General features: G+C 45.3%; 1 protein-coding gene across 2 annotated transcripts; it reads left to right on the top strand.

Moving 5' to 3' along the window:
• The first annotated feature begins 5,243 nt into the window (after positions 1-5,243).
• On the top strand, positions 5,244-19,711 carry si:ch211-218c6.8 (apoptosis facilitator Bcl-2-like protein 14). Of its 2 annotated transcripts, none has more exons than XM_046345976.1 (6): positions 5,244-6,038; positions 8,447-8,747; positions 9,330-9,458; positions 10,385-10,443; positions 18,639-18,944; positions 19,111-19,711. In XM_046345976.1, exons 2-6 carry the CDS (start codon positions 8,495-8,497, stop codon positions 19,141-19,143), a joined length of 780 nt encoding a protein of 259 aa, XP_046201932.1. In that variant the 5' UTR covers positions 5,244-6,038; positions 8,447-8,494; the 3' UTR covers positions 19,144-19,711. The 2 variants fall into 2 exon arrangements, with proteins under 2 accessions (XP_046201932.1, XP_046201943.1); XM_046345987.1 differs by having other exon boundaries at positions 5,246-6,038; positions 9,333-9,458.
• The last annotated feature ends 1,458 nt before the right edge of the window (positions 19,712-21,169 follow it).

Below are 21,169 nucleotides of genomic sequence, written 5' to 3'. Positions count from 1 at the left end.
CCAATTAAACCTATGGTTGTGTTATTTATCAAACAATTCAATGTAATTGTCAGCATAACGTCAAATAGAATGGAATAATACTTTATTATTCATCAGGCCAAATCATTGAGGCTGTGATCATTAAACGTCAAGTTGAATTGACAGCCTAGGCTACCTGACTCTCTCCTGTAGGCCTACTCTCCTCTCACTCAAAACATCCCCAACGTTTCAAATTAAGCTATGTTTAATCTATCGTCCAAAACAGACTTCATAAGGTTGGCTACTTTTTTATTATTTATTATAATAATTGAAAACTTCAAATAAAACTTGATATATGTAGGCCGAGGCCCAGCGGAGACCTACGGCTGGAACACTGGTATATTGTGGGTACATTTTGTGAGGCAACCTGTCTGTCTGGAGAGACTAGCAGAATTCAGTGTTTGAAGCCTCCCTGTTTTTATGTGTGTGAAGACAAAGACAACTTTCCTCAATGCGTAGATCACCACCTGTACTGATACAAGAAACCTCAATGACAGTGGAATGCTCATGGTCTTATATTGTTTAATTGTATTTCTGAAGAACAGAGGAAGATTGCAGTGGGCCTCAAAAGAATCCGGAGAACAGAAGTTTTGTGACCCTCTGGGTGAATGGAGAAAAATAAGAAAGTCTGTCGGTGTCACACCCTGATCTGTTTCACCTGTCTTGTGCTTGTCTCCACCCCCCTCCAGGTGTGGCCCATCTTCCTCATTATCCCTGTGCATTTATACCTGTGTTTTCTGTTTGTCTGTTGCCAGTTCGTCTTGTCTTGTCGCGCCTACAAGTGTCCCCCCCCTGGATTACTGACCCCTGCCTGCCCTGAGCCTGCCTGCCGTTCTGTACCTTACGGACTCAGCCATGGATTACTGACCTCTGCCTGCCCTTGACCTGTCATTTTGTAAATACCTTTTGTTATTTCGAACTGTCTACATCTGGGTCTTATCCTGAGGTCTGATAGTCAGTCCTGTTGTTTTTTTATAAAGAGCACCTACCTACACATGTGAAGCTTGGTTATGTAAAACACACTGTAAGTGTAGAAGGATGGCCCTTGTGTGCAGGGATGGCCCTTTACTCCCTACAAACAAAAAACTGTACGGGCCAAGTAATAAGATATTACCAGTGGTAGGGCAGTTGGTGAGTAAAGACAGAAGTACTATCCAGCCTGTCTTTGTCATTGACTCTCTAGCTTTGGATAAAAGCGTCTGCTAAATGGCATATATTATTATTATTATTATTACTCTCTAGCCAGACCGTTGCTGGGGCTGCCAGCAATTGAAGCATTGCAACTCATTGAGAGAGTGAGCAAACTGTAAGACCCAGGGGAGGTTTTCAAAAAGACATTCCCAAAAGTTTTTTCTGGCCTAGGAAGGCTAGAAGGTGACCCCAAAATCTGCCTGAAAGAGGATGCTGTCCCCTATGCCCTTACTACCCCCGCCGTGTGCCTATCCCTTTATTGGACAAAGTAAAGGAAGAGTTGGGAGGATGGAAGAAATGGGTCTGTGTCTAAACAGAGAGTCCCACTGACTGGTGTGCAGGGATGGTGGTGCTCCCAAAAGCCAATGGGGACACGAGGATCTGTGTGGACATAACTAACTTTATTGAGGCACTCTGCAGAGAGAGACACATCTTACCATCAGCAGAGCAGTCGCTGGCTCAGTTGGATGGCTCACAAGTCTTCACAAAGCTGGATGCCAGCTCAGGCTTCTGGCAGATACTCCTGTCACCAGAGAGTAGGGCGCTCATGTTTATAACACCGTTTGGCCAGTAAAGTTTTAACGTTTTGCCATTTGGAATCGCTTTCGGTCCTGAGCATTTCCAAAGACACATGTCCCAGCTGATGGATGGGCTGAGTGGCGTCATAGTCCACACGTCCCAGCTGATGGATGGGCTGAGTGGCAACATAGTCCACATGTCCCAGCTGATGGATGGGCTGAGTGGCGTCATAGTCCACACGTCCCAGCTGATGGATGGGCTGAGTGGCAACATAGTCCACATGTCCCAGCTGATGGATGGGCTGAGTGGCAACATAGTCCACATGTCCCAGCTGATGGATGGGCTGAGTGGCGTCATAGTCCACATGTCCCAGCTGATGGATGGGCTGAGTGGCAACATAGTCCACATGTCCCAGCTGATGGATGGGCTGAGTGGGCATGTCCCAGCATAGTCCACATGTCCCAGCTGGATGGATGTCCACATGTCCCAGCTGATGGATGGGCTGAGTGGCAACATAGTCCACATGTCCCAGCTGATGGATGGGCTGAGTGGCGTCACGTCCCAGCTGATGGAGTCCAGTCCACATGCCATGTCCCAGCTGATGGATGGGCTGAGTGGCATAGTCCACACGTCCCAGCATAGTCCACATGTCCCAGCTGATGGATGGGCTGAGTGGCGTCATAGTCCACACGTCCCAGCTGATGGATGGGCTGAGTGGCGTCATAGTCCACATGTCCCAGCTGATGGATGGGCTGAGTGGCAACATAGTCCACATGTCCCAGCTGATGGATGGGCTGAGTGGCAACATAGTCCACATGTCCCAGCTGATGGATGGGCTGAGTGGCAACATAGTCCACATGTCCCAGCTGATGGATGGGCTGAGTGGCAACATAGTCCACATGTCCCAGCTGGATGGCAACATAGTCCACATGTCCCAGCTGATGTATGTGCTGAGTGGCAACATAGTCCACATGTCCCAGCTGATGGATGGGCTGAGTGGCAACATAGTCCACATGTCCCAGCTGATGGATGGGCTGAGTGGCAACATAGTCCACATGTCCCAGCTGATGGATGGGCTGAGTGGCAACATAGTCCACAGGTCCCAGCTGATGGATGGGCTGAGTGGCAACATAGTCCACGCGGACGACGTGCTAGAGGATAGAGGATAGACGGGATAGAGCAGAACATGATGAAATGCTCACAGCAGTTCAGACCAGACTCCAGGAAACTGGCCTGACACTTAATGAAAAATGCAGCTATGCACAGTCAAAGGTATTGTTCTTGGGACATAAAATCAGTGCAGCTGGAATAGAGCCGTACCCGGGAGGAGATCGGCGCCATCACAGATATGCCCATCCCCCAGAACGTGGCTGAAGTCAGGACCTTCTTAGGAATGGCCACATATTTGGGTTCCCCCCACAGTTTTCAGATACAACCAAACCCCTGAGAGACTTAATAGCCAAAGAAAATGACTGGTCATGGGGTCAGATGCAACAGTTGTAATTTGACAAAATCAAAGGAGACCTGGCCTCACAGAGAGTGCTGGCCCAGTACCGTCCCCATGCTAAGACAAAGGTGTCAGCAGATGCATCATCCTTTGGGCTAGGGGCGGTACTCACACAGATGCAGGACAACATAGAGTGGTGTCCAATGGCATACATCTCCCGAAGCTTATCCAACACGGAGCAAAGGTATGCACAAGTGGAGAAGGAGGCGTTGGCTATTACATGGCAATGTGAAAGGCTATGCCAATATCTTATTGGCCTGCAGATTACAGCAGAGCCATACCACAAACCACTGTTGGCTCTGTTAGTGACTAAAGCACTGTATGACTTGCCTCCCAGAGTTCTGCGCTTCTGCCTCAGATTGCGGAGGTTCACCTAAAAGATGGTGTGTGTCCCAAGGAAGGTACTGATCACAGCAGACACACTTTCTATGCCCCAATTAAATGTCCATTAACAGAGGAGGAGCAATGTCTGGAGGGTGAGGTACAGGTGTCCATTAATGCAGTAAGAGACAGTCTACCTGCATCTCAGACCAAACTGCAGCAGATTGCAGAGGAGCAACAACGAGACCACATCTGCCAACAGATAGTGCAGCAATGGAAAAAGGGATGGCCCAGGCAGGAGGAACTGCCTCAGCTGCTGAAGCCCTATTGGGTGCATCAAAGTGACTTCCACTGTCATGGAGACCTTCTCATGAAAGGAAAACATGAGGGACACATGGGGATAACCAAATGCATACTGATGGCTCAACAGTCTGGCTTGGTGGCTTGGTCTGAGTACTCAGATTGCCAAACTGGTGGTCCAGTGTGAGGTGTGTGCATAATGTCAATATTGTCATCCTGAACCAATGATGTCAATGAAGTTGCCAAAACAGCCATGGCAAAAGGTAGGGGCAGATATGTTCTATTGGAAAAATTACACTTATCGCTAGTGGTAGATTACTTTTCAAGATACATTGAAATAGCAAAGACACCCATAACCACATCAGCTGGTGTTGGATTAAAGTCAATGGATTAAAGTCCATTTTTTCCAAGCAAGGGGTCGCTGAGGCTCTGGTTACAGATAACGCTCCCCAGTTTTCCAATAGCTTATTTTCTGCTTCACACATCTGACCAGTAGCCCCTACCATGAACAGAGTAATGGTGAGGCAGAGGGAACTGTGAAAACAGTCAAGGGACTGCTGAAAAAGAACAAGGATCCTTACAGGGCTCTGTTAGCTTACAGAGTTAGACCACTGCATCATGGGCTGTTGCCTGCCGAGCTCCTGGTGGGCAGGAGGCTGCGCTCTCCATTACCTGTCTCGCTGGCTCAGTTGAAACCAAAATGGCCTAACAGGAAGGTCTTCGCTGAGAGGGACAAATGACTGAAACAAACACAAACTGGATACTTTAATCAGAGACACCGTGCTAATCCACATTGTGTGGAGGAGCAACACCGTGTGTGGATTACAAACTCAAAGACACCAGCAATAGTGCTGAGGAAAGCAGATGTCCTATGTGGTGGACACAGGCTCAGAGGAGGTACGAAGGAACAAAACACACCTCAGAGCTCTTCCAGATCTACCAGCCACACAGACTGAGGAGGCCACAGACAATGCACAAAAATAGGGGGAAGGAGAGAGCATTCTCACAGAGCCACAAGCTCACCCAAAAGGGGATGTGAAGCCACCAGAGTGGCTGAAATACTGTTGGGGACCATACCCAGCAAAAAGAGACTGTACCTAAATTAATGCATAGGAGTTCAGACTGTGTAATTGAATGCTTTCATACTATTTCAGGATGTGGTGTTAAAGAGAATTAACACTGGCTTCCAATTCAGTTATGCTCCTGTAGTTATGAATGTTGAATTCTTGTTCATTTGAGAGGGAGGACGTAATAGGATGGCCCTTGTGGGTATCCGTAACTATGTATGACATGCGCAGACTAGGCTAGTAAACATGCTGAAGCTAGAACCTTGTTGTCGCGCCTCCTTATTTTAGATGATACTACAGTAAGAGCTTTTGTCCCCAAACCAAAGCAGTGTAAAAATGGTAAAGAATTTCAAGTGTGTGCAGGTGAATGGAGTATACTGAAGAACGGTGTGTAGAAGGACTACAGTGTTGCAAGTGTGGTGGGGATCATATCATGATCACGAGATCCTGGAGTGCCCTGTAACAGCCTATTTATGCTTGATCTGAAAATGTGGTCGGAGGCTCCGTATGGAGGGTGTGATGCAATTGTAGAGCATCTGGAGGCATGCAGAGGCCAAGTTGAGCTCAGTACCGCATCGCTGTGTGCCTCTCAATTGTTGTAACGATCCAGAGGGCAAACGTTTTTGGGAGTTAACGATTTCACATCTAAAGACTTGCAAGGGGTAAAGCGCCGGAATTACGGCCCGCCCTCCCAGGCTCCCTTTGAGCCTGTGGAGGGATCTGATATAACCTATTTTTAACAGAACGGTTGTTTGATTTAGTATTTTTATTTTATTTGTTTTTGGTAGTTTGTTCCGTTTTGGGGGAAAAATCCTGTTTCCACCCCGCACAGTAGGTGCACATGAAATTCTGTGAACGCCAATATAACATAGAAGAGGAAAATCATCGAAGAGCCATAATGAATGTCTGGAGGACATGAGAGTTCGGTGTTAGCCAGACTAGAGGAACGCGCCCAAAATATATAGTTCATCACATCCAGGGGGTGGCAGTACAGAGTAGTTTTCACCAGAAAAGTGTAGGAGGAAGTAGAATGTCCCGTTATGAATTTCAAATCTAGTTATGGTTCCTTATTCAAGGTGAAAGCATCATCATATATTTATAGAGAGAATTTATAGGTAAGTGTTTACGGTTTAGCCTACTATTTGTATGCTTTTGGTTTTCTGTCGATGTTATTTGTGTAGACTGTCCTACAGCCACATCGATTTTCAGTCAAAGAATTTTGAAAACGAGAAAGTGATTACTCCATTATTACAGTGAAAGTAACCTTATTTACTCAAGTAGGTAACCCACGTTCACTGTCTGTAACCGAGCAGCAAATTATTTAGTCTACGTGGCATACTGTATGGCTACAGTAAGTATATTTTTGCATAAGCAATCACATGTAAAGTTTATGCGCTATTTGACTTTCACCATGAAAGTGAAACTAACTTGATGTGAAACAATACCGAAACCTTTCATAACTCCCTGAAGCTGGTAGTATGGCGAACCAAAATGAGAAAACGAAGGCCAAACAAATAAAATAACATAAAATAATTTTGTCCACCACCAGTGGCGTGTATTCTTGCATAACAGGCTTCCCCAAATATTTACCTATAAAATGATCTGTCTTTGGTCTCTGTGTTTTCACAATTTTCACCGGAAAAATCAGTATGGGTAGCTGTCTCAGTATGGGTAGCCCACGTATCAGATGCTGTCTGGACCAAAAGAGTATGACATGTTGCCGGTGAAGCACTTGATTTGGCCTCCCTTGATAAATAAAATATAAAGGAATTAGACAATCAGCGTTGAGGTGAGCTCAACTGTGGGTTGTCCTGGCGCAGAAACCCCCCCCCGTAAGGGAGGCCAGTTTGAATTTGGCTTCACACCAATCAAATCACATCCGTTTATCTAACCATAAATTAATATATTGTGCTACTGGCCTGAGACGATTGAAGTTCAATATGTAGCCTAGTAGACTCACGTTAACTAGCTAGCTAGTTAGGCTAGCAAGCATTTTAGCTTGGTAGCCTATGAAAACAGAAACTAAAAGTGTACTGTATGACAGCGCCATAGACCGTTTGGCCAACATGACAGAGAGGAGGATGGTATTGGAGTTCAACTAGTCTACAACTAGGAGACAGGCCAGTACATCAGGAGACGTGGAGGAGGCCGTAGGAGGGCAACAACCCAGCAGCAGGACCGCTACCTCCACCTTTGTGCAAGGAGGAGCAGGAGGAGCACTGCCAGAGCCCTGCAAAATGACCTCCAGCAGGCCACAAATGTGCAAAAATGTGTCTGCTCAAACAGTCAGAAACAGTCTCCATGAGGGTGGTATCAGAAACAATTTATTTTTTTTACCTTTATTTAACTAGGCAAGTCAGTTAGGAACAATTTCTTATTTTCAATGACAGCCTAGGAACAGTGGGTTAACTGCCTGTTCAGGAGCAGAACGACAGATTTGTACCTTGTCAGCTCGGTGGTTTGAACTTGCAACCTTCCGGTTACTAGTGCAACGCTCTAACCACTAGGCTACCCTGCGCACACACCAGTGGAGGCTGCTGAGGGGAGGATGGCTTATAGTAATGGCTGGGATGGAGTCAATGTAACATTATCAAACACATGGAAACCACATGTTTGATACTCATTACTACGAGCTGTCCTCCCCTCAGCAGCCACCACTGACACACACACACACACAGCCCGAAATCAGTAGGCCTACCATGGACAGCCACGTGATATTTAAGAACATCGATTTAACTAAATTGTTTTTGGTATCTTTAAGTTTGTTTTCAGTGTATTAAACTAAGCATATGTAGCCTAGTTGATTTGATGATGTTTAAGTTGAAACGTTGCTGGATAGTGGAGGCAGTGCTCCTGTTGTCTTTGTTCTGACTTGCGGTAACTCCCTGATCAGTAGTAGTTTAGTAAACTGTCGAAAACATTAACTTTCTTGACCATGCTGCAGGTCATGTAACTGTTTAATGCAATATTTGCTTTGTGGATAGATGTTGCTCTCCAGTTTTGTGATGAAACAACCATAGTTGTAGTTATTCTGCCACTGTGTGTTGTCTTTTTGTTGTCTCGACCTTATTGTACTGTACATCACGGCGGTGTATGAATGAATGGGTTATAGGGAGAACAAAGCCATTATCACCACAGGTTGTAATATAGATTTTTTTTTTGCTGGCTCGGCTTGGCTTCCCTAGTGATTTTGCCCACGCGCTGCCACTGTCCAACACAGCCTTCAGGGAGGCTAATTTTGCACTGTAGGCCTAAGTGTTTGGTGTTGTTCGGTCCTGGGGACCCACATGCTGTGTAACATTTTGTTCCAGCCCAGTAATATGTCACACCTGATTCCACTTTATTATTTGAATAGCCTACCCTGCTGTGCTGGAACAAAACCGTGCACTGTCTGTGGGTCCCCCAGAATGATTATTGAAGAGGGAAACGGCGCCTGTTTTATACTAGAGATTATTGTTTTAAAATGGTTAGCGACCAACGTAAGTCAACATTACATTTCTTAAAGTTTTATTTAATTCTGCAGATCCTGCAGTGTTCCAGGCTGTCAGGTTGTGTGTGGCGTGGCAGTGAGATGGAGAACCATGCAACAGCAGGGGCCGCCGTGGATGCATGCGGAGTGGACCAACGTAGCGATGAGTATCGACTGCTCATGGCTTACTGTGGCAAAAGGAAGAGGCAGCGGTCTGGCCCAATGCCTCAATGTCAAGGCCTCATTCAAAAAGAAGGTCCTCCCACATCCAGACATAATGCTAGATTTTATGACACCGGTCCCATACACTACACATTTCATGGTTGTGCTCCGTCCAGACATGGCCCAGTGGCAGGTAAGAGGTAGTTGAAAACAGTGGTGGTGGAAAAGGGAGCAACAAAGACGGAGGGGGGGGGGGGTGTGTATCCACACCTAGTATCTATACAGTTACAGGTATGTTTCTGTGCACTGGAACATTCTGTGGAGCTATAGGAGGACACACTCATTATAATGGCTGGAATGGAATAGAACCTGTGGTTTCCTTATGTTCTATTGATTCCATTGATAGCTCAGTTGTTCTGGCGTTTTGATTCCATATGCACACATGACTGTAAGTCGCTTTGGATAAAAGCGTCTGCTAAATGGCATATATTATTATTATTATTATTATCCCGGCCTCCTATAGATATTCTCACCAGCCTCCTCTGGTGCGGAACCATAGAATATTATATGTCAAATATATGGATTGATCACAGAATATTGTGCTACTTAGAACATACACATTTATGTAACCCCTGCAACTAAAAACACTGTGTGTGGGTGGTGTGTGTGTGTGTGTGTGGGTGGTGTGTGTGCTTGTGGGTGGGTGGTGTGTGTGTGGGTGGTGTGTATGTCTGGGTGGGTGGTGTGTGGGTGGGTGGGTGGTGTGTGTGTAAAGCAGCTACTGGAGCTGCAGGAGGAGAGGGCAATACCTTGAATGGAGTAGCAGACAGGTTGACTCAGATTGCAGACTCTGTGCAGATCACAACAGACGACATAGAGTCAGACGGGACAGACGATCAACATGGTGGGTCTCTTTCACACTTACAACAATAACGTTTATGATTATAAATGGATTCGATTTATTTAAGGTGCTATTAAAGGTGCTATTAAAGATGCATTGTAATTTCAGAAAATGGCCGTAATATATGTGCAGTAATAGTGGAATTATAGTGTTTCACAGTATTACTTACCGGCCAGTGTTGTGATTGGCTGTGATTTTCGACTATTGATTTCTCCCGCCGGAGCGGCATCTGTTATCAAAATGGGATGGCTGTGTGGCTGTGTTATCTAGTGGAAAATGGTTCAAGCGGCCAATGTAGAAGTCACTGTCATTTCCTGGTTGCAAAAATTATACTGTTCAATTTCAGTTTATGTGAGAAATCAAGCACGGAGTCGTGTAGGGAATCATTGTACCATCTAAATCGCTGAGAAATATATTTTTCAATAACAAAAAATATATTTTTATAGCTGTTTGAAGCTGGTGGACCGAAACTGAAAGTAAAGTGGTCCTTCTGTAGCTCAGTTGGTAGAGCATGGCGCTTGTAACGCCAGGGTAGTGGGTTCGATCCCCGGGACCACCCATACGTAGAATGTATGCACACATGACTGTAAGTCGCTTTGGATAAAAGCGTCTGCTAAATGGCATATATTTACAATATTATTACAAAAGGCTCAAGCGTGAGTTTCCACCATGTTACGGGGAAATAGGATGTGGGTAGGGGGAGATGTGTTTTGAATGCAGCCAAGTGCTGTTGCAATTTACCTAGCTTCCACATAGGGGAGCCATTCTGAGAAATGATATGTGTAGCACCTTTAAGTGATTTTCCTTACAGTTGTAGCTTTCAAAGTACTGCAATGCAATGATTTGCATAAAGTTGAACTTGAACTTAGTGCCTTTCTGATGCCGCAGATGTGAATGGACAGTTACTGATTGGTTTTGTCTCCCTGCAGATGTAATCCGAAGACTAGTGGAGTTGCTGAAGGTGTCTGGAGATAAGCTGAATGAGGAGGTGTGTGTGTCTTTTCATGGGGAGAAAGGGGAAGGGTTTCAAATGCAATTGGACTACCCATTACAAATAAAATCTTATCACATGCGCGGAATACAACTGGTGTCGACCTTACAGTGAAATGCTGAATACAACTGGTGTCGACCTTACAGTGAAATCCTGAATACAACTGGTGTAGACCTTACAGTGAAATGCTGAATACAACTGGTGTAGACCTTACAGTGAAATCCTGAATACAACTGGTGTAGACCTTACAGTGAAATGCTGAATACAACTGGTGTAGACCTTACAGTGAAATGCTGAATACAACTGGTGTAGACCTTACAGTGAAAAATACAACTGTAGACCTTAATGAAACTGAATACAACTGGTGTAGACCTTACAGTGAAATCCTGAATACAACTGGTGTAGACCTTACAGTGAAATCCTGAATACAACTGGTGTAGACCTTACAGTGAAATCCTGAATACAACTGGTGTAGACCTTACAGTGAAATGCTGAATACAACCCTTTACCAACAATACAGTTCAAGAAATAGAGCTAAGAAACTATTGACTAAATAAACTAAAGTTTTTTTTTAAATCAAAAAGTAACAAGATATTTACAAAACAATACTCAGGCTATATACAGGGGGCACCGGTACCGAGTCAGTGTGTGGGGGTACAGGTTAGTCGAGGTAATTTGTAAAGTGACTGTGCATAGATAATGAACAGCGAGTAGCAGCAGTGTAAAAACAAAGGGATGCAATGTAAATAGTCCAGTGGCCATTTGATTAGTTGCTCAGCAGTCTTATGGCTTTGGAGTTCTAGCTGTTATAAGGAGCCTTTTGGTCCTAGACTTGGCGCTCCAGTACCGCTTGCCGTGCGGTAGCAGAGACAACAGTCTATGACTTTGATTACTTTGACAATTTTTGGGGGCCTTCCTCTGACACTGCCTAGTATATAGGTCCAGGTTGTTAGGAAGCTTTGACTCTTCCGTCGCGACGTCCCCCGAAGGCCCTTCTGCCATCCTGTTAGCCTCGGCCCACTAGCTGTCTGAATCGCAGTGTCTCCAGCTCGCCAAGCTACTCACTGGATCCTATGATCACTAGTCTATGCATGCCTCTCCCTACTGTCAATATGCCTTGTCCATTGCTGTTTTGGTTTGTGATTATTGTCTTATTTCACTGTAGCGCCTCCAGCCCTGCTCAATATACACTGTTCAAAAAAATAAAGGGAACACTAAAATAACACATCCTAGATCTGAATGAAATATTCTTATTAAATACTTTTTTCTTCACATAGTTGAATGTGCTGACTACAAAATCACACAAAAATGATCAATGGAAATCTAATTTATCAACCCATGGAGGTCTGGATTTGGAGTCACACTCAAAATTAAAGTGGAAAACCACACTACAGGCTGATCCAACTTTGATGTAATGTCCTTAAAACAAGTCAAAATGAGGCTCAGTAGTGTGTGTGGCCTCCACGTGCCTGTATGACCTCCCTACAACGCCTGGGCATGCTCCTGATAAGGTGGCGGATGGTCTCCTGAGGGATCTCCTCCCAGACCTGGACTAAAGCATCCGACAACTCCTGGACAGTCTGTGGTGCAACGTGGCGTTGGTGGATGGAGCCGAGACATGATGTCCCAGATGTGCTCAATTGGATTCAGGTCTGGGGAACGGGTGGGCCAGTAGCATCAATGCCTTCCTCTTGCAGGAACTGCTGACACTCCAGCCACATGAGGTCTAGCATTGTCTTGCATTAGGAGGAACCCAGGGCCAACCGCACCAGCATATGGTCTCACAAGGGGTCTGAGGATCTCATCTCGGTACCTAATGGCAGTCAGGCTACCTCTGGCGAGCACATGGAGGGCTGTGCGGCCCCCCAAAGAAATGCCACCCCACACCATGACTGACCCACCGCCAAACCGGTCAAGCTGGCGGATGTTGCATGCAGCAGAACGTTCTCCACGACGTCTCCAGACTCTGTCACGTCTGTCACGTGCTCAGTGTGAACCTGCTTTCATCTGTGAAGAGCACAGGGCGCCAGTGGCGAATTTGCCAATCTTGGTGTTCTCTGGCAAATGCCAAACGTCCTGCACGGTGTTGGGCTGTAAGCACAACCCCCACCTGTGGACATCGGGCCCTCATACCACCCTCATGGAGTCTGTTTCTGACCGTTTGAGCAGACACATGCACATTTGTGGCCTGCTGGAGGTCATTTTGCAGGGCTCTGGCAGTGCTCCTCCTGCTCCTCCTTGCACAAAGGCGGAGGTAGCGGTCCTGCTGCTGGGTTGTTGCCCTCCTACAGCCTCCTCCACATCTCCTGATGTACTGACCTGTCTCCTGGTAGCGCCTCCATGCTCTGGACACTACGCTGACAGACACAGCAAACCTTCTTGCCACAGCTCGTATTGATGTGCCATCCTGGATGAGCTGCACTACCTGAGCCACTTGTGTGGGTTGTAGACTCCGTCTCATGCTACCACTAGAGTGAAAGCACCGCCAGCATTCAAAAGTGACCAAAACATCAGCCAGGAAGCATAGGAACAGAGATGTGGTCTGGTCACCACCTGCAGAACCACTCCTTTATTGGGGGTGTCTTGCTAATTGCCTATAATTTCCACCTGTTGTCTATTCCATTTGCACAACAGCATGTGAAATTTATTGTCAATAAGTGTTGCTTCCAAAGTGGACAGTTTGATTTCACAGAAGTGTGATTGACTTGGAGTTACATTGTGTTGTTTAAGTGTTCCCTTTATTTATATCTATCTATCTATATATATATATATATATATATATATATAATGCTCAAAAAAATTAAGGGAACTCCATATATATATAAAAATGGCAGTCAGGCTACCTCTGGCCACCCCACACCATGACTGACCCACCGCCAAACCGGTCAAGCTGGCGGATGTTGCATGCAGCAGAACGTTCTCCACGACAAATTTTTTAAATTCACCTTTATTTAACCAGGTAAGCTAGTTGAGAACATGTTCTTATTTGCAACTGCGACCTGGCCAAGATAAAGCATAGCAGTTCGATACATACAACAACACAGAGTTACACATGGAATGAACAAAACATACAGTCAATAATACAATAATATACAGTGATATTCAATGAGTGCAAATAAGGGAGTTAAGGCAATAAATAGGCCATGGTGGCGAAGTAATTACAATTTGCCATTTAAACTTCTTGAATGGTAGATGTGCAAAATATGGATGTGCAAGTAGCGGTGCAAAAGGAGCAAAATAAATAAATACAGTATGGGAAGGAGGTAGATAGATGGGCTGTATACAGATGGACTATGAACGGGTGCAGTGATCTGTGAGCTGCTCTGACAGCTGGTTCTTAAAGCTAGTGAGGGAGATGGGAATCTCCAGCTTCAGTGATTTTTTGCAGTTCGTTCCAGTCAGTGGCAGCAGAGAACTGTAAGGAAAGGCAACCAAAGGAGGAATTGGCTTTGGGGGTGGCCAGTGAGATATATCTGCTGGAGCGTGTGCTACGAGTGGGTGCTGCTATGGTGACCAGCGAGCTGAAATAGGACGGGGCTTTGCCTTAGCTAGCCCTTTTGTTCCACCCCCCACACATGTGGGGACCTCACCTGGTTTAAATGGTGCCTCTAGAGACAAAACCTCTCATCGTCACTCAATGCCTAGGTTTACCTCCACTGTATTCACATCCTACCATACCCTTTTATGTACATTATGCCTTAAATCTATTCTTCCACGCCCAGAAATCTTCTCCTTTTACTCTTTTTTTCCTGAAAGCACTAGACGACCAGTTCTTATAGCCTTTAGCCATACCCTTATCCTCATCCTAGAGGTTAACCCAGGCCCTGCAGCACCTAGCTCCACTCCCATTCCACAGGCGCTCTCATTTGTTGACTTCTGTAACCGTAAAAGCCTTGGTTTCATGCATGTTAACATTAGAAGCCTCCTCCCTAACTTTGTTGTATTAGCACACTTTAGCACACTCCGTCAACCCGGATGTCCTAGGCTTGTCTGAATCCTGGCTTAGGAAGGCCACCCAAAATCCTGATATTTCCATCCCTAACTATAACATTTTCCGACAAGATAGAACTGCCAAGGGGGGTGAAGTTGCAATCTACTGCAGAGATAGCCTGCAGAGTTCTGTCATACTATCCAGGTCTGTGCACAAACAATTCGAGCTTCTACTTTTAAAAATCCACCTTTCCAGAAACAAGTCTCTCACCATTGCCGCTTGTTATAGACCCCCTTCAGCCCCCAGCTGTGACCTGGACACCATATGTGAATTGATTGCCCCCATCTATCTTCAGAGTTCGTACTGTTAGGTGACCTAAACTGGGACATGCTTAACACCCCGGGCGTCCTACAATCTAAACTAGATGCCCTCAATCTCACACAAATTATCAGTGAACCTACTAGGTACAACCCTAAATCTGTAACCATGGGCACCATCTTAGATATCATCCTGACCAACTTGCCCTCTAAATACACCTCTGCTGTCTTCAACCAGGATCTCAACGATCATTGCCTCATTGCCTGCGTGTGTATTTGGTCCGCTGTCAAACGCTCCCTAAAACACTTCAGCGAGCAGCCCTTTCTAATCGACCTGGCCCGGGTAAGATATTGACCTCATCCCATCAGTAGAGGATGCCTGGTTGCTCTTTAAAAGTGCTTTCCTCTCCATCTTAAATAAGCATGCCCAGATAAAAAAATGTAGAACTAAGAACAGATATAGCTCTTGGTTCACTCCAGACCTGACTGCCCTTGACCGGCATAAAAACATCCTGTGGCGTTCTGCATTTAGCATTGAATAGCCCCGCGATATGCACCTTTTCAGGGAAGTCAGGAACCAATATACTCAGTCAGTTAGGAAAGCAAAGGCTAGCTTTTTTTTTTTAAATGTGCATCCTGTAGCATGAATTCCCAAAAGTTTGGGACACATGGGGAATAAGAGCACCTCCTCCCAGCTGCCCGCTGCACTGAGGATAGGAAACTTTGTCACCAGCGATAAATCTACGATAATCGAGAATTTCAACAACTAGCCTGCTCAACCTCTCTTTTGTATTGTCTGAGATCCCCAATGATTGGAAAGCTGCCGCGGTCATCCCGCGGTCATCCCGCGGTCATCCCCCTCTTCAAAGGGGGAGACACTCTAGACCCAAACTGTTATAGACCTAAAATCTTTGAAAGCCAAGTTAACAAACAGATCACCGACCATTTCGAATCCCACCGTACCTTCTCCACTATGCAATATGGTTTCCGAATTGGCCATGGGTGCACCTCAGCCACGCTCAAGGTCCTAAACCATATCATAACCGCCATCGATAAAAGACAGTACTGAGCAGCAGTCTTCTTCGACCTGGCCAAGGCTTTCGACTCTGTCAATCACTGCATTCTTATTGGCAGACTCAATAGCCTTCGCTTCTCAAATGACTGCCTCGCCTGGTTCACCAACTACTTCTCTGATAGAGTTCAGTGTGTCAAATTGATGGACCTCTGGCAGGCTCTATGGGGGTGTGGGGTGCCACAGGGTTCGATTCTCGGGCCGACTCTTTTCTCTGTATATATCAGTGATGTCGCTCTTGCTGCTGGTGATTCTCTGATCCACCTCTACGCAGATGACACCATTCTGTATACATCTGACCCTTATTTGGACACTGTGCTAACAAACCTCCAAACAAGCTTCAATGCCATACAACACTCCTTCCATGGCCTCCAACTGCTTTAGTAAAACTAAATGCATGCTCTTCAACCGCTCTGCCCGCACCCTCCCACCCGACTAGCATCACTACTCTGGACAGTTCTGACTTAGAATATGTGGAAAACTACAAATACCTAGGTGTCTGGTTAGACTGTAAACTCACCTTCCAGACTCACATTAAGCATCTCCAATCCAAAATTAAACCTAGAATCGGCTTCCTATTTCGCAACAAAGCCTCCTTCACTCATGCTGTCAAACATACCCTCGTAAAACTGACTATCCTACCGATCCCCGACTTCGGCGATGTCATTTACAAAATAGCCTCCAACACTCTACTCAGAAAATTGGGTGTAGTCTATCACAGTGAAATCCGTTTTGTCACCATATAGCCCCATATACTACCCACCACTACGACCTGTATGCTCACGTTGGCTGGCCCTCACTGCATATTCGTCGCCAAACCCAATGGCTCCAGGTCATCTATAAGTCAACTGCTCCGCCCTCAACCGTAAGGCTCTCCAGAGGGTAGTGAGGACTGCACAACGCATCACCGGGGGCAAACTACCTGCCCTCCAGGACACCTACACCACCCGTTGTTACAGGAAGGCCATAAAGATCATCAAGGACATCAACCACCCGAACCACTGCCTGTTCACCCCGCTATCATCCAGAAGGCGAGGTCAGTACAGGTGCATCAAAGCTGGGACCGAGAGACTGAAAAACAGCTTCTATCTCAAGGCCATCAGACTGTTAAATAGCCACCACTAACATTGAGTGGCTGCTGCCAACACACTGTCATTGACACTGACCCAACTCCAGCCATTTTAATAATGGGAATTGATGGGAAATGATGTAAATATATCACTAGCCACTTTAAACAATGCTACCTTATATAATGTTACTTACCCTACATTATTCATCTCATATGCATATGTATATACTGTACTCTACAACATCGACTGCATCCTTATGTAACACATGTATCACTAGCCACTTTAACTATGCCACTTTGTTTACTTTGTCTACACACTCATCTCATATGTATATACTGTACTCGATACCATCTACTGTATGCTGCTCTGTACCATCACTCATTCATATATCCTTATGTACATGTTCCTTATCCCCTTACACTGTGTATAAGACAGTAGTTTTGGAATTGTTAGTTAGATTACTTGTTGGTTATCACTGCATTGTCGGAACTAGAAGCACAAGCATTTCGCTACACTCGCATTAACATCTGCTAACCATGTGTATGTGACAAATAAAATTTGATTTGATTTGTTAGGTAAAGCCCCACCTTATCTCAGCTCACTGGTCACCATAGCAACACCCACCCGTAGCACGCGCTCCAGCAGGTGTATTTCACTGGTCATCCCCAAAGCCAACACTTCCTTTGGCCGCCTTTCCTTCCCGTTCTCTGCTGCCAAGACTGGAATGAATTTTAAAAAATCACTGGAGCTGGAGTCTTATATCTCCCTCTCTAACTTTAAGCATCAGCTGTCAGAGCAGCTTACCGATCACTGTACCTGTACACATCCAATCTGTAAATAGCACACCCAACTACCTCATCCCCATATTGTTACTTATCCTCTTGCTCTTTTGCACCCCGGTATCTCTACTTGCACGCCGTCATCTGCACATCTATCACTCCAGTGTTAATGCTAGATTGTAATTATTTCGCTTCCATGGCCTATTTATTGCCTTACCTCCCTACTCTTCTACATTTGCGAACACTGTACATAGATTTTTCTATTGTGTTATTGACTGTACGTTTGTTTATGTGTTACTCTGTGTTGTTGTTTTTGTCACACTGCTTTGCTTTATTTTGACCAGGTCACAGTTGTAATTGAGAACTTTTTCTCAACTGGCGTACCTGGTTAAATAAAGGTGAAAAAAAAAAAATGCAAAAGTGATGTACTGGGCCGTACGCACTACCCTCTAGCGCCTTATGGTTAGATGCCATACCAGGTGGTGATGCAACCGGTCAGGATGCTCTCAATGGTGCAGCTGTATAACTTTTTGAGGATCTGGGGACCCATGCCAAATCTTTTCAGTCTCCTGAGGGGAAAAGGTGTTGTCATGCCTGCTTCACAAATGTCTTGATGTGTTTGGACCATGATAGTTAGTTGGTGATGTGGACACCAAGGAACTTGAAACTCTCGACCTGCTCCACTACAGCCCTGTTGATGTTAATGCGGGCCTGTTTGACCCACCTTTTCCTGTAGTCCACGATCAGCTCCATTTATCACCACAAGATGTCCTTGTTCCATAGTCAAACATCCCTTAACTCTCATTAACAGTATATAGTACTCTATATGTTACGAATGCAAAAATACCAAATACGGTATAAGGCTCTGTCCAAGACCAGGTACAGTACACTCTTCTTTCACAATTATGTGTTCAAATGTCTCCTTTCCTCTCAACTCCCTCTACCCAAACTCTTGCTGACCTCACCCTCCCGGCACCCTCCTTCCCCGTCCTTTCACCCTCCCTCCACCCTCCCCCATCTCAGATCATGAGTAACCACATCTTGCAGAGGCACCTCCAGACTTCCTTCACTTACAGTCTGTTTGAGACGGTGACCTCCAACCTGCTCCAGGGAGTGACGGGGGTAGAGAGTGATGGTCCTGTAGCCCGGACAGGCTGCCCTGCCCCTGAGAAGGAGGAGAGGGTCCAGAGGGAGAAGATTGCCCTGGCCTGCGAGGTGACTAGCAAGCTATATGCCCTGGACCTCCATCCCATGAGCCGGGCCATGGGCTTTGGGACACGCTACCTCCAGGAGCACCACACGGCCTGGGTGAAGAAACACGGGGGCTGGGTGAGTACTGCAGAACCAGAGCAGGGTCGTCTGTCAGGAGAGTGTAAGGGGAATAGCAGCTTAAAGTGGATGATATTCCTAAATGAGAGAAAAGATAGAAAAATGAACAGGGGGAAACAATGTATTGTTTTCTACATTCTGTAATTATGTCTTTTCTTCCTTCCAGAATAACGTGTTTGACAGTGAAGACACTGATTAGACCTGCCAGGCATTTCAGCTGCTTCAACCAGCCATGGGAACCCATTTACATTTAGCTGAATATTACATGTTTAATTTGCTCCTAAAACTATGGATTCACTTACTGTACTTACATGAATAAGGCTGTTTCTTAGTGAAACTGACTACATTTTGTTCATGTTAAAGAGATCCTTCAAAAGTTATGTACTGTTAGATACTGAACATTGGTCCCACTTTAGACTTGAAATAAATAGACTTAACATGGACTTGAGTCGTTAAAACATGGACTAAAGTATTTTTTTATTGACTTAAGTCCATGTTAAGTCACCTTATTTTAAGTTTTTAAATATTAGGGCCTATACTGAATGTATAGTTTTCAAGATGTTTGGGTTTATCTTAACCTCTAAAATGACATTGAACCTGTGATTTATGAATGAACTGCTCAGTGTGGATTATCAATGAATTGCCTTGAAATGGTGGGGATAAATCTAATGGTTAATCCATTTCTGCAGCCAGTATGTGATGAAAGTAACAATCATCATCTTTAGATTGTTAGTTTTGGAAATTGTGTATGAACCTCTATCCCACAAAAAGTTGTGGGTGGGTTGATTCACTGTTGTGGTCGGCCTGTCTGGGTTCCCCCCCCCACCCCTTGGGTTGTACCGTGTCGGAGATCTTTGTGGGCTATACTCGGCCTTGTCTCAGGAAAGTTGGTGGTTGAAGATTTCCCTTGGGGGCTGTGCTTTGGCAAAGTGGGTGGGGTTATACGGGGGTGTCCTCGGATAGTGTCTCCTGACCCCTCCTGTCTCAGCCTCCAGTATTTATGCTGCAGTAGTTTAAAAGTTTTCGGTGTCCTGTGTAAATCTAAGTGTGCGTTCTCTAATTCTCTCCTTCTCTCTTTCTTTCTCTCTCTCGGAGGACCTGAGCCCTAGAACCATGCCCCAGGACTACCTGACATGATGACTCCTTGCTGTCCCCAGTCCACCTGGCCATGCTGCTGCTCCAGTTTCAACTGGCCTGGGCCCTAGGACCATGTCCCAGGACTACCTGACATGAGGACTCCTTGCTGTCCCCAGTCCACCTGGCCATGCTCCTGCTCCAGTTTCAACTGTTCTGCCTTACTATTATTCAACCATGCTGGTCATTTATGAACATTTGAACATCTTGGCCACGTTCTGTTATAATCTCCACCTGGCACAGCCAGAAGAGGACTGGCCACCCCACATATGCTCTCTCTAATTCTCTCTTTCTTTCTCTCTCTCGGAGGACCTGAGCCCTAGGACCGTGCCCCAGGACTACCTGACATGATGGCTCCTTGCTGTCCCCAGTCCATCTGACTGTGCTGCTGCTCCAGTTTCAACTGTTCTGCCTTATTATTATTTGACCATGCTGGTCATTTATGAACATTTGAACATCTTGGTCATGTTCTGTTATAATCTCTACCCGGCACAGCCAGAAGAGGACTGGCCACCCCACATAGCCCGGTTCCTCTCTAGGTTTCTTCCTAGGTTTTGGCCTTTCTAGGGAGTTTTTCCTAGCCACCGTGCTTTTACACCTGCATTGTTTGCTGTTTGGGGTTTTAGGCTGGGTTTCTGTACAGCACTTTGAGATATCAGCTGATGTACGAAGGGCTATATAAATAAATTTGATTTGATTTGATTTGATTTGATATATTACAACATAAAGTCGTGTTAGTGGGATATGTTGCTATTTCAGTGGTGTTACTGTGATAAAGTACAAATGATTTGATACCATAAAGGAATTAAAGATTTATTTTGTCATTTAATAGTCATTCATTTGTATTCTTTTGAATATAATTGTCTTCCTCTTTGTAAAGCTGTGAATGAAGACTATACATTTGCAATGTGCAGTGAAAACAGTATAGTAGAACGATACATGAAAGCAAAAGCACAGAGATTCCAAATGGAACATTCCATCAGTTACCTCATCAGAGAGAATAAACCATTCCAGTCCTAGCATAACATGTATACATATACTTACAACATTAAGGCCAAAGAAGCCTGACATTAAAAATATTACAACGGTGA

Source organism: Oncorhynchus gorbuscha, linkage group LG01 (genome assembly GCF_021184085.1).
Source record: "Oncorhynchus gorbuscha isolate QuinsamMale2020 ecotype Even-year linkage group LG01, OgorEven_v1.0, whole genome shotgun sequence".
In the NCBI taxonomy this organism is placed as follows: domain Eukaryota; kingdom Metazoa; phylum Chordata; class Actinopteri; order Salmoniformes; family Salmonidae; genus Oncorhynchus; species Oncorhynchus gorbuscha.
This window is presented reverse-complemented; position numbering and strand designations above follow the sequence as displayed.